The following is a 14,411-nucleotide window of genomic DNA, read 5'->3' on the forward strand; positions in this document are numbered from 1 at the left end:
AGTAGTGCACCACTTGCTGGCCTCACCGAGAAAAGACAAAAAAACATTTGTCGTAACAGGCAGACCTAAAAGGACGCGAAATAACCGAGAAAAATCGTTCAACCGTAATTCCGCATTCGGAATTAGCTCCAGACAAAACGTCTCTGCAGTGTGGGCGCGCACCGTGATTTCCTTAAAAAACGCCGAATTTGGCAAGCTCTTGTTTTTGCTTGCACTGCGAAGACGGGATCCAATACGCACACTTTTCTTCCTTTATCCGGTCAATAAGGCCGTTGTGTTTTTATAAAGTTTAAAAGAAAAAAAATTCTCTCCACTCCACGCTGTGAAGATAGTTGGGAAGCAAAGCTGAAAAGGACACCCACAACAGTTGCCCATGCGATGCCTCATGAATTCGCAGACGTGGCTCTCCAAAGAGTGAAACCAGAGATTCTGCCAGCGGTAACGTGGAATTTTCGGGTTAGCTGTCACGAACGCAGCAGTGTCGGCCACAACCGGGATATAGCGGCGAACGCCACCGCTGTAGCCAAGCCGTGCGTCGGCAGAACGAAAACGGAGAGGGGCGTTTTTCAAAGGGTGAGACAGCGGAACCTAGCTATTCTTATCTGCTAGCTCACGTCTACTCCACCTCGCTACACAAGCGTAGACACCGAAATATTTCGCCATGTGAGCTTAGTAATTCCCATTATTACCGATTTAGACTAGTTAGAATAGTAAGTTTGAGGATTGCGAGGAAGCTGAGGGAACTTTTCTAATCGCTATTTATCAGAACCAGTTTCTACTTTCGCCTTTTGTAAGGCCTCTTAAAACACAACCGAATTGGTATTCACTGATTTGGAAAACGGTGTCCCATAACTAGCAAGCGGTGCGCTCAAAGTAGCGTTTCTCTAGCGGCCAGATATGTGTTTGTGGTCTCTATTTTGTTTTCCCGCCCTGCAAACCAATCCCTAATATATCTTTGCCGTATGAAGACTTAATTCCCTCGGGTCCTAGTGACCCAGAAAGTGCAGTCGAACAAGTTAATCAAACCGGGCGAAAGAAGCGCGCAATGGACGCGAAGGTGCGCCAAAACCGGCCAAAAACAACTGTTTGTAAAGCAGAAGACAGACCCGTCTTGACGGTGTGCCTGCCGGTGTTAGCAGGTACCTGCGCGCTGGGAACGCCAGGTATCCATTTCCGCGCCATCTAAATGGTGCTCCGTGAGTTAAAACCTCCCTCCGCCTCACAGCCGAGATGGGACTTTCTTGTCGCGCACGCCACGGAGGAACCGTTGGCTGGCAGAGGTAGAAAGCTTTGCTTTTAATATTGGCTGACGATTACAATACTCCCTAATTCGATATTTGGGCCGAGCTGTTTAGCTGTTTTGACTGTGTTGATGCAGAGAATTTCACACGGACATATTTGTATGCTTAAAGAAAACTTAGATTTGCAGTGACTGACGAAGCACATGGACCAGTTGTGTCGCTCATTTCTCAGTATGAACTGGCTGACAGCGCATGCGTGCGTTCCACAACAGCCGCTGCAGATGCGCACGACCGGTTGCGTCACCCGCAGTTCAGCACTTACTCCTAGTGGCTGCAGTGTGCGGAGGCAGCACTCATTCATGGGATGTCTTGACGGCAGCCATGGTGAATCCCTGTGTCGGCGGAGCGAAGTGCGTCTCCGGAAGTGACCGCGAACTGGGTTTTAGGGAGCGAACGCGCATCATTGACACTCGTACCCCACCCTAACGTTTTCGCCAAGCGTCGAGCAGTGGATCGTCTAGTGCGGGAACAAGATACTGCCCCCTCCACCCTCGCGCGCCCGTTGGAGGAACGCCTCGCGCCAGCGCTGCGAACCGCCCTCCCTCCCAATTTCTCGACAGTCTCCTCCTATGCTTTGTTCCACTCTTCGGACTTGCCATCGTTCGCTCGATGACACCGACGGCGACGCCATTCAGGCCACGAACGACCGCCAAAGGGCTGCGCCCTAAAACTACCATGCGGCATCTAGGACGACCGCAGCCACTCAAGCACTGACGCCCATACGAGTTGCTACGTGATTGGGCGGTGTCCAAGATTAGAATTCAAACCAGTTTCGGTTAAGGGTCTGTGAAACAAAATGATTCTCAATATCTGAGTATTCGGTATACCGCGCTCCTGGAATAGTGGCTGTAAAATGCGTCAGATAAGCCAACCAGCACGGCGTGGCATCGCAACAATCACTAGCCGAGGCGTACGCAGTGGGCCCCCTCCGCGTCCCCAGAGACGCTCAAATGCGATGCCCTTTTCCCCCACCTTTGATTCTTGCCCGGATTGGGCCTATGTTGTAGGAGACGTGTTCACACCAGGGAAAAGGTCGACTGATTCGGGACTGTACCCGAAAGCAATCGGTGCTTATGGCAACACCACAACAAAATCTCGCCAGCGCGTCAGTGTCAGCCTGTCTGCCCCCGTACTGCAAACTCGCTCGTGGATCAATGGACATTACAGCGCAAAGATTGTAAATGCAGTATAGAAAACATTTCCCCAAAACAAATAAATCAACTTCAAAAAAAGAAAAGACGTGCTTTCAAGGATTCGAACTTGCGAATTGCAAAGCAATATATCTAGGGCTCCATACCACTCTTCAGCAAGCCAGCGCTGCTAGGAGTGGAACTACAAAGTATATAACGTCACGGCCAAAGTGGAGGCGCGCGCGCGTTTTTTCGCGCGCGCGCCTCTCCAGTCCGGTCGTGATAATGTTTAATTAGTTTACATTTTCATTTAGCTTTAGCATTACAAGCAGCTTAGGTGACTATTTCTTGAATCGCGCTCGAGCAGTAGGCGTGAACCGAATTCCCACAAATATCTTATCTGTACTGACTGCTATTTCACGCAGCGCAAAAAGTTCTCACCCGAATTTAGTCTAACGCTGTGCGAAAAAGTTTCAGTTGATTTTAATTCTTTGGTACTATATATTAATACAACATACTCTTCTGCCACCGTCAATTGGCCGTAGGTGTTTCTTCGCGTGTACCAGTCATCGAAGCGGTACAATGGCGCTTGTGCGGAGCGACCGGGACCTTGAGCTTCATACAGTCTACAAAATAAGTGAAACCACAGTCTTCCAGCCACAAAAGTGTCGTGGCATAGTTTCAACAGAGGGCACAAATGGAGAGTACGCGCAGGCGGTGCGCCGATTCAACGCTGGGCCGGTCCATTCAGTCGGAGTATAGGCGAGCCGTGCAGTAGCGCAGTCAAGCCAAGCCATCTCGAATTGACGTCATACAAAACGTCATGGTAAATAGGCAAGGAGGATGCAGAGAAGAAGGCAGCATTTCCGGATTGATTTTTCTGCTGAATAAAGTCGCGTAAACGCCGAGAGAGTGGTCGAAACATGGTCTGGAGACTCCAGACTACAATTTGCGTTAGTAACCGACCCAATTTTAAAAATCAGTTTAGTGTTCCTTTAACGATCCGTACATGCCATACCAACATGCTGATTCAGAAAGAATGACAAGAACGCTGCAACTCAATGACGTGGCACACTTTCATCGAATTTTAACACAACGGCACGTTGCCTTTTTACTTGGTGCCAGTCATATGATATCCGCTGAAGAAAGCTTGTAGACTTTTTCCTCCAAAGTTCTCTTTTTTTACCCCTCAAATAGGTTTTTTTGACACGAACACCTTTTCCGCCTATTCCTTGTATCGGTTCGGTTATTCGGTTTGTCCTCTTGTTGCCAATCCTTTGTACTCCATGGTTGGCGTCACTCTACTTTCTTTGGCCTGCTATACTGGTTTGTGCCAGTATCGAATACACTTCTTCCCACTGTGGCATTCATCCCATCATTCTATACAAATTATGTAAGTTTTTTTCAAGCATCTCGCTGTCAACCTAAATATCTGCCTCGTAAGTCCAGACCGTAGAAGAAATGGTCCTATAATATTGTCACGTAGCCAAGGACGAAGCAGTTGTTTGGAAAAGAAACAAGTTTATTGGAGCGAACTTGTGCTCCCCTAACAACTGAAAAGAATACAGAGGCGGCGAAGCAGTGGTCAACAAAATGACGTACGTGCGTCGGCGAGCGTCGCAGAATCGAATGCCCCGGCGTCTGCTCTCCAGGCTTTTTATCTTTCGGCGCGCGTGGTTCTGGAACCGTCGATTCGCATCGAGAACATTGTAGATGCAAGAAGATTATTCCGGGCTGTTCACGTAAATCGGAATGCTCTCACTATCACCACAGATAACACATGCGGCACAGAAAGAAGGAATGGAACACGCGCGTCCCTTGGCACGGAGATAACACAGACCGGCGCAGCCGGGCGGTAAAAGCAAAACACAAATAAACAAACCCAATGTATGGTTCGCGGCATTACCCCCCCTCTAAGAGTGCATCGACCCGATGCTAACATAAGCGACAGTCCGAAAATAAAAATAAAAGTTCGTCATCGTCCGTAGAAAGGTTTTAAGCGAACCACGTGGACGACTTCGGGCCGCGTACGTCGTCGTGATGTGCCGGAGTCACCATCGGGGATCACTTCGTAGGTAAGTTGGCCAACACGTCGCAGAATCTGGTAGGGTCCGAAATACCGTCGCAGAAGTTTCTCGCTCAGTCCGCGTCGTCGGATGGGAGTCCAAACCCGCACACGATCCCCTGGTTGGTACTCGGCGTCTCGGCGTCGGAGGTTGTAGCGGCCGGCATCCACCAGCTGCTGGTCCCTTATACGAACTCGAGCGAGCTGGCGGGCCTCCTCCGCACGTTGAAGGTATCCTTGGACGTCGGCGTTGAGGTCTCCGTCTTCTACATGCGGAAGCATGGCGTCGAGCATCGTAGTCGGTCGTCTTCCGTAGACAAGCTCGAACGGTGTCATCTGCGTAGTTTCCTGCGTCGCTGTATTGTACGCAAACGTGACATACGGGAGGACTTCGTCCCAAGTCTTATGTTCAACGTCGACGTACATGGACAGCATATCCGCAATTGTCTTGTTCAGACGTTCTGTTAGTCCGTTCGTTTGTGGGTGGTACGCCGTCGTTCTTCGGTGATCCGTGTTGCTGTAGCGTAAGATACCTTGAATCAGCTCCGCGGTAAACGCCGTTCCGCTGTCCGTGATTAGGACTTCAGGGGCTCCATGTCGCAGCACAACTTGGTTTATAAAGAACTTGGCGACTTCTTGTGCAGTCCCCCGCGGAAGAGCGGCGGTCTCTGCGTAGCGTGTCATGTAGTCTGTCGCTACGACAATCCACTTGTTCTCCGATCGTGACGTCGGGAACGGGCCTAGAAGGTCCATTCCAATTTGTTGAAAGGGCCTCCGCGGGACGGCGATCGGTTGTAGAAGTCCGGCGCGTCTTGTCGGCGGCATTTTTCGTCGCTGGCAGTCCCGGCAACTCCGAACGTAGTGGGTGACGTCGGATGTAAGGCGGGGCCAGAAGTACTTCGCCTTAATTTTTGCAATAGTGCGAGCTGTGCCGAGATGTCCGGAAGACGGGTCGTCGTGGGACGCTTCCAAAATTTCGTCACGAAGGTCTGCGGGAATGACAAGTAGATAATTCGTTCTTGTTCCGGGGCTGAAATTCTTCTTCACGAGGACGGAGTTTCTGAGGCTGAATGCTGGTAAGTTACGCTTGAACGCTCTAGGCACGGCGACGTTTCGTCCTTCGAGGTAGTCGATCATTACTCGCAAGTCGGGGTCGGCACGCTGCTGGGCGGCTAGGTCGCTCTGCGTAAGAACCCCGAAGAACGCACTGTCTTCATCGGAGTCTTGTGGTGGTGGGTCGACAGGGGCGCGGGACAGGCAGTCGGCGTCGGAGTGTTTCCTGCCGGATTTGTAGACGATTGTAATGTCGAACTCTTGCAGGCGCAAACTCCACCGCCCAAGACAGCCAGAGGGGTCCTTCAAATTGGCGAGCCAACACAGCGCATGGTGGTCTGTTACAACCTTGAACGGTCTGCCATACACGTATGGGCGAAATTTTGAAATGGCCCATATAATAGCCAGGCACTCTTTTTCGGAGGCAGAGTAGTTTTTCTCCTCCTTCGACAGACCACGGCTGGCATAGGCGATTACGTTTTCGCACCCGCTTTGTTTTTGGACAAGGACGGCCCCCAAGCCTATATCACTGGCGTCCGTGTGTATTTCCGTTTCGGCATTGTCGTCGAAATGAGCGAGCACGGGCGGGCTTTGCAGGTGTTTTTGCAGCTCGCAGAATGCCTTTTCTTGGTCGTCTTCCCAGCTGAAAGCGGTGCTATCTTTCGTCAAGCGCGTGAGCGGCTCTGCAATGCGTGCGAAGTTTGCGACGAAGCGCCGGTAGTATGCGCACAGTCCAAGAAATCTGCGCACGCCCTTCTTATCTTTCGGCCTTGGGAAGTTCGCTATGGCTGAAGTTTTCGCCGGGTCAGGCAGGATTCCCGCGGCGTTGACGACATGGCCCAAAAACTTCAGTTCCTCGTACGCGAAGCGGCACTTTTCAGGCTTCAGCGTTAACCCCGACGTACGGATGGCCTCGAGTACTGACTGCAACCTTGCGAGGTGTTCGTCGAAAGTCCGGGAGAATACCACAACGTCGTCGAGGTATACGAGGCAGGTGTGCCACTTCAGGCCAGCTAGCACAGTGTCCATGACTCTTTGGAACGTTGCTGGTGCCGTGCATAGCCCAAACGGCATTACCTTGAACTCGTATAGGCCGTCCGGGGTTATGAATGCAGTCTTCTCTCGATCTCTCTCGTCCACTTCAATTTGCCAGTAGCCGGTCTTCAGGTCCATCGATGAGAAGTACCTCGCATGGCAGAGGTGGTCGAGGGCGTCGTCGATTCGTGGCAGGGGGTACACGTCCTTTATGGTGATCTTGTTCAATCGCCGGTAGTCAACGCAGAACCTCAGTGTGCCGTCTTTTTTCTTCACGAGTACGACCGGCGCAGCCCACGGACTTTTCGATGGCTGTATAATGTCGTCGTTGAGCATGTCGTCGACTTGAGTCCGGATGGCTTCGCGCTCGTGGGAAGAGACGCGGTACGGTGACTGTCGGGTAGGTCGGGCTCCATCCTCGGTTATTATCCGGTGCTTCGCCAGAGGTGTTTGACGTAACTTTGAGTTCGACGAAAAACACTCGCTGTAGCGACGCAGCAAAGCCAATAACTTGTTCCTTTCTTCTTGCGGTAGCACCGGATTCACGTCGAAGGGGTGCGGAAGCTTGAAGGTATCGTCGGGTGCGCGTTCAAAGTCGGCGACTGCTATCACGTCACTTGCTTGTTGCGTTTCTTCGACGAACGCAATTGCAGCGCCCTTGTTTAAATGCTGGTACTCCTCGGTGAAATTGGTGACCAAAACGTGGGATTTGCGCTGCTTAAACCGCGCAATGCCTCTTGCGACAGACACACCGCGGTCAAGAAGCAACCTTCGGTCACTCTCCACGATAGCGTCGACGTCGGGAGCAGCACCTTCACAGTAGACGGTGATCATCAAGCTTGCGCGGGGTGGCAGGGTGACGTGATCATCGGCGATCCTTACAGCTGCACGGTGTTCGGGGTTCGATTCCGGCGTCATGGAGTGGTCGGAGGAAAAAGTTATCGACTTCGTCTGGAGATCGATTATTGCGCCGTTGTCTGTCAAAAAGTCCATTCCGAGAATTACGTCGCGGGAGCAGTTGGACAAAATGACGAACACTGCAGGGTACGTCGTGCCGTCTATGGTGACGCGCGATGTGCACGTTCCACTTGGCGTCACGATGTGGCCTCCTGCTGTGCGTATGTGCGGACCGTCCCATCTGGTCATAACTTTCTTCAGCTTAGACGCAAATGGTCCGCTCACTACGGAGTAGTCGGCTCCCGTGTCTACGAGGGCGACTACATCAAAACCGTCGATGGACACCTTGACGTCGGATGCCGCCTTCCTCGAGTTCCGGGTGCGTCGGGGCGTCGCATCTCGGCTTGTGCGTGTTGACGGTCGGGCACTGTGCGTCGTCGTTGTCCACGTCTTCTGAGCGGACGTCTCGGTCAGGTCGGGTAAGCGTCGCGGCGTATAGCTGTCGTCGTGTTCGGGAGTCGCATCAGGGTTAGGTCGGGTCGTCGGGATGAGGGCATGTCGTGAATCACTGTCTTCGGCGCGTCCTTGCGTCGTTGGAGGGTTTCCGGTTTTTCGCCGTAGAGCAACTTCACCTCCAGAAGTTGCTGCTTTTAGTTTCCCCCGCGTGGGCTGGGGGACCTTCCACGGGCGAAGTCAGCGTTGCTACGGCGGTTCGGCGATTGGTATGGGTAGGGCGACGGCGAACGGTTGAAACGCGCTGGGCCACGGCTGGTTTCAGATAGATACTCGTCGATCTCACGTGGTCGTTGGCCAGGGAGAGGACGAGGTGCGTCGACGGAGAAACCACGCAGTCCGAGTCTCTTGTATGGGCAGCGACGGTAAATGTGGTCGGCCGCTCCGCAGTGGTAGCACAGAGGACGGTTATCCGGAGTTCGCCATACGTCCGTCTTCCTCGGCGTCTAGTTTCGGGCTACCGGGGGTCGGGCGGGTGACAGTGGGCGGCGGTACGGCGGGGCCTCTTGACGGCGTGTTGGAGCAGGGCGGGGTCGACGAACAGCCGCGGAGTATGTCATAGCTTGTGGCTCTCGGGGTACCTCGGATGGCATAGAAGTTCCCAACGCTTGTTGCACTTCTTCTCTAATCACGTCGGTGAGGGAAGCGACTTGGGGCTGCGGCGGCGTTGGGAGAAGTTTCCGCAGCTCCTCTCTCACTATTGCGCGGATAGTCTCGCGTAGGCTGTCGGCCGGGATCCGCGTGCTGCCAAAGTCGTTCTCATTGGCCGCGCCAACAAAGTTGCGGTCATACTGCTTAGCACGCATTTCGAGGGCTTTTTCAATGGTGCTGGCTTCGGTCACGAATTCGGCGACGGTTTTGGGCGGATTTCGGACAAGTCCAGCAAACAGTTCCTCCTTCACTCCGCGCATTAAGAAGCGCAACTTCTTTTCTTCCGTCATTTCGGGGTCCGCGCGGCGAAATAGCTGCTTCATCTCCTCAGCGAAGATCACGACACCTTCGTTGGGGTGTTGCGTGCGTGTTTCCAACAAAAGGGCGGCTCTTTCTTTCCGCACGACGGTAGTGAAGGTCTTAGTGAACTCGCTTTTGAACTGAGCCCAGTTTGTCAAGGAGCTCTCGTGGTTCTCGAACCAAGTGCGAGCTGAATCTTCCAAGTAAAAGAAAACGTGCCGGAACGTTTCTGCGTCGTCCCACCTGTTGAATTTCCGGACGCGCTCCAGTTTCTCCAACCATTCTTCTGGGTCTTCTGCGGGGGCTCCTCGGAATGATGGTGGTTCCCGTGGCTGCTGCAGAACGACAGGAGGATTGGCTTGGTTGAGCATGGTGCTGATTGCGACGTTTTTCTTCTTCGTCTTCTCCGGTAGTAGACCGAACTCGGGTGGTAAATCTTGCACGCGGAGGCTGGCTCTTGTCGGACTGGCTTGGCGGCTTCCAGAGGTTGTAGTGGGCATGAAGGGTGCGTACCCAGCACCTCCACCAGATGTCACGTAGCCAAGGACGAAGCAGTTGTTTGGAAAAGAAACAAGTTTATTGGAGCGAACTTGTGCTCCCCTAACAACTGAAAAGAATACAGAGGCGGCGAAGCAGTGGTCAACAAAGTGACGTACGTGCGTCGGCGAGCGTCGCAGAATCGAATGCCCCGGCGTCTGCTCTGCAGGCTTTTTATCTTTCGGCGCGCGTGGTTCTGGAACCGTCGATTCGCATCGAGAACATTGTAGATGCAAGAAGATTATTCCGGGCTGTTCACGTAAATCGGAATGCTCTCACTATCACAACAGATAACACATGCGGCACAGAAAGAAGGAATGAAACACGCGCGTCCCTTGGCACGGAGATAACACAGACCGGCGCAGCCGGGCGGTAAAAGCAAAACACAAATAAACAAACCCAATGTATGGTTCGCGGCAATATTGTGAATAGTGGGAAAAGTAGCGTATTGCTCATTACTGTGTACTACTTGCCTTGTGCACCACGTTCATGCTGTTTTTGCGCGTGCTTTCCTTCGCTTGGTTAAGGAAATCTTCTCTAAGCGAATGACATTGTCACGTAGTAAAAAAAGATGCAGGTTTCTCGTACTGAATCAAGCTTATTGGAGCAAGAATTTTGTGGGCAATATACTACAGGCCGGAACAAACGTCGAAGAAGCAGCAGCACGGAGATGTGCACACATTCAAGAGTCACTGAACTGTATGCCCACGCCCAGGTTCTTTTACCGCTGTTAATATGACATTAAATGGTTAATCATGTCTACATCGCTGTGGGTGAAATAAAAGACTTTGTAGACGAGTGACGAAGGGGTCACACTGTTTGCATATCGAACGGAATAGCCCGACGTGGCATAACACCGGCTGAAATACACAGGCCTTCCGCGTTCAGCAGCCTGCTGGGCCACGATCTGGCAATACAATGTCAACAGAGCAATGCGAAACCATAGTTCGCGGCAGTAGCTGAAGGGCAGGTTCACTGATTCATTGTTTACTTCTACTTTTGAATTCTGCCTACGTATAGGTGAGCTAGCTACTGAGCTTTTCGAATGTGGTCGGTGTCTGAACTATTCGTTGCAATTGTAGTTTCCGTTTTATAAAGTCTGCACTGCCTGGACTATAAGTTTTTACTGATATCATTATTTATTTTTTTTATACTCCATACGCTTTGCATAACAATGTTTTAAATAACAAAAATTACAGTCATGTCGCCTGGCGCTCTTCCTAAACGGAAAACAGTGTTTTAATAATTAGGGTTTATTTTGCTCGCACAATCCAACTCTACGTCCGGCGAAAATGCTATGTAAGCGACACTCCTCTCATCTTTGGTTGGATTCTAGACAGATATTACCAGAGAACATAAACGCATTGGTCTTCCGAACGGTGCTCCTAGATTCCTGCAACACGGCTGTCCCGAATTGTAATGACCGCATTACTGTGAATTTCGGAAAATATACTATTTTTCACTGTTCAGAAATTGGGTTAAATTATGCGTGCCTCAAAACTACGCAGATTAGTTTCAGCCTGTTGTTCGTACGCCAAGCTATTGATTGTTTCCATTACATTCGATGGTTTTCAAGGCAGAAAATACCAGAATGACATGGCAGAATTTTTTTTCACACATATCAAAATGAAATGCTGCAGCCCCGATGACACCGTTCATTTTAAGTACTTTATGTCGGTTTCAGATTGTCAGCAACTTAAGATAGAACATTCCACACCGACAGGTACGATAGTTGTCAGGCCCATTGTCGTTCCACCATAGTTGTTCACGTTGGCGTGGGGCAAGTGTAATCAACTATTTTGTGTTCTGTGCGTTAATAAATTGCGAGTGCGAAGGATTTTTTTTCAGTACGGAGATACTGTTAGTTTGCTCAGGCAGAAAATTTGGCGGTTTTTGTCACAAAGAATAACTCCGATGAGCTTCAGACTACGCCTGGCATGACCAGCGTTTTAAACGCCAAATCACGGTTTTCTTCCGCCTTCGTATTTCACAGCCACTTGCCTATGTATTTCGCAGCCACTTTCCCCGACATTGGCAACAAATGCTTTTACCTCTGGCACATGAATCTGTAAACACACGTGACGTCGCTGGTCAGCATAGTATCTACACTGTAAAAACAATCCGTAATTTTACGGACAAATTACGGACCAGATGGCCGTAATAAAACAGATCCGTGTTCGGTTTGATGCCGAACAAAGAAAACACCCGTAATTTAACGGACGTGCGCTCCGTCTGTCAGTATACGGATGCTCAGTATACGGATATACGCGTGAAACGCTGGATCGATGGAGAAGCGCAAACTGCGCCCCGACAACATTCGTGGCGTAATGAATGCGGCTCTGTTTCGTTAGTGTCTAAAGTGTGGTAAACTTAGTGAGGACCACGAGGCCCATACCGCTTAACACGAGCACTGTATCTTGTCTTTACGACGCTCCGGCGGCGTCGCTGCCCCGGACCTGCAAACTGCACATGTGTGTGTGACCGGCACACTTGTAGAAAATATAAGGTCATTTGCGTGCAGAAGCAGAGTTGCGGAAGGTAATTTAGTTCTTAAGGAATCAATATCGGCCGAAGTATTTAGCCTAAAGTCTAAAACCAAAGCACAGCAAGCACTATTCATGCAGTGCGAAATCGCAGTCGCAGCCAGTCACACACATTTTTGCGAGCGCTTTCTCGAAACGGCGGAGTTGATGGCGATAGACTATTGTGGGGGCTTTGCGGAACCTTACTGCGCAAGCGCTATTTAAGAAATCGCCCTTTATCAGCCAGGAAATCTGTAAGCCAGCTAGTAAACACTGAAGTATGGCACACGCAGGGTGGGCATCCATGTAGTGTACAGGTTGTTCGGCACAACTGCAGCGTTCGTGTGGTGGTGCAGTGGTCTCGAGCGTTGTGCCCATTCGATCAACGTCGCGGGTTCGATTACTCGTCAAAGTATTTTTTTTTAATGCAGAGCATTTGTATAACTCACGTTGTCACCCGTGCGTCGGCGTCCGCAGCAGCCAGCCTCCCCCTACACTATAAAAAGAAATAACAGTTACCGGCGCCTGGTTTTGATCCCACGACCCTGCGGGCGGAACGCCACAAAGCAGATACAGAATGAAAGGCTCTGAACGCGCCTTATATCCTTGACTCATTCAAAATACGTCAAGAAGCTGCTGATACAACGCATTCACTACCTGTGGGCGGAACGCGAGGTACATGGTGCTCTTCCCACTGCGCCACAAAACCGACACAGAATCAAAGGCTACGAACGCGCCTTATATCCTTGACTCATTCAAACTACGTCGTCAGCGGCGTGCGTTGGCGACTCAGCGGCGTGCTAGCGGCGTGATAGCTGCGTGGTGTACACGTGATAGCACCAACCTTCCAAACACTAAACGCTAACGCAATACACCCACCCCCTATGCGACGCATTTACTGGAGTCCCCCTCGCGAGGAGATGGGCCCATTTTTCTTTTCTGAAGGTTCTATACATTACGGAAAGACGTGCTTTTTGAAATGAAGTGTTTTTCAAACAAAGTGTTTGAAAAACACTATGTTTTTTTAAACAAAGTGTTTGTTTTGTTACGGCCTTCCCGTACTACGTAATGTACGTTCTTAAAATTATTTCCGTTGTCTTAATTACGGAAATGTGTCCGGCAACATTTTACCAGCAGCGTTCTCCGTAAAATTGGCCTTTTGTACACTGTAAATGGGTGACGGGAATGAGCTCCAAAAGTCTTGTGCACCTATTAAGTAAACAAGCACAGGAAACAAAATACTATACAAGTGGTGCCTTGATTTTAATGGACCACAAAGTCATAGCTAGCAGCATGAAAGCAAACAAATTACTTCAATAGAGGATATTGTTTTTTTTATTCTAAAGTATTTCGTGAATAGTTGTGTGCGAAGGAGCCCAAGTTTGAATGTGTTCTTTCAATGTATTCTCTGCAGATTACGGCGTATGTGGCATTAGCAACAAACACCACCGCGACACCGGCTTGGAAGACGACGACGAGCCCCGGCCTAGAATTCTGGGCGGTGAACGTGTGGTGCGATCCTGGCCTTGGATGGTAGAGATCAGGAAAAGAAAAACAGAACATTTGGCAAGTACATTGGTTCTATCCCAGTATATTATATTTATGTCATAAAATATTGACCTAAAGAAAAAACAAAGTTATGAAAAAGGAGGACACCCAAGCAGTTATTACGCGTTGTGAACGCGAAAGCATGAAGCTGAATGCCTGAGACGCCCCATATGACCTCGCGTTGCGGAAGGGCTTCGCAATGTTTACGCTGCCTACCCCTTCCTTTGCGATGCACCTTCACGCTTCTGAATGGCTTTGATCTGTCTTCTGCGCGTTGCTCCGCTGCTCGTTCAAACCACCGTGTAGAGGGAGAGTTTATGGTGAGGGTGAATATTTCACTGCCTATTGTTATCATCCCCTTATTTGCGGTATAGCGGGAGGGAGGACCACCTCTTTCTGCTGTCGAGTTTGAGCTTCCACTGTGCAAATCATTGCGTATGAGAGAAGGAGGGTGCTGCTGGCGCGAGCACAGAACCATACGTGTATTTGAAGCTATGAATGTGAATGTAAAAATCCACAAGTATTTGCGTTTCCGAATCAGGGCACATTTCCGCGCAGAATCAATACATCCCTCACTTACTGCATAGACTTCAGGGCCGCACGTATTAGGCTCTAGAGAAAATACACGCTTTCTCCTAAAAACTGGTGAATTGTTGCCGAGACGTCTCTGCCCAAGATACCAAACTTCGCATTAATAAATGCGGTTGAAGCAAAGAGCCCTGTCCAAACGTTTTCCGTGCCCAATCTATGATCAAAGTAAGCTTTCGCTCCGAATGATACCTGCTGCGAAACACTTTGCATTGCATTGAATAACTTCAGAGTAATGGCTCTCGAAAGAACTGCTATAACAGGGACAGCT

General features: G+C 50.4%; 1 protein-coding gene across 1 annotated transcript in view; it reads left to right on the forward strand.

The window, feature by feature from the left end:
* The window catches only part of LOC144153501 (uncharacterized), a 209,572-nt gene that overhangs the window by 115,478 nt on the left and 79,683 nt on the right, over window positions 1-14,411 (forward strand). Inside the window, exon 15 of the mRNA XM_077685137.1 lies at window positions 13,419-13,570. Coding sequence (XP_077541263.1) covers window positions 13,419-13,570 — 152 coding nt within the window. The remainder of the gene's footprint in view (window positions 1-13,418; window positions 13,571-14,411) is intronic.

Source organism: Haemaphysalis longicornis, unplaced genomic scaffold, assembly GCF_048455015.1.
Source record: "Haemaphysalis longicornis isolate Haplotype H1 unplaced genomic scaffold, Haemaphysalis longicornis Haplotype H1 scaffold_9, whole genome shotgun sequence".
NCBI lineage: Eukaryota > Metazoa > Arthropoda > Arachnida > Ixodida > Ixodidae > Haemaphysalis > Haemaphysalis longicornis.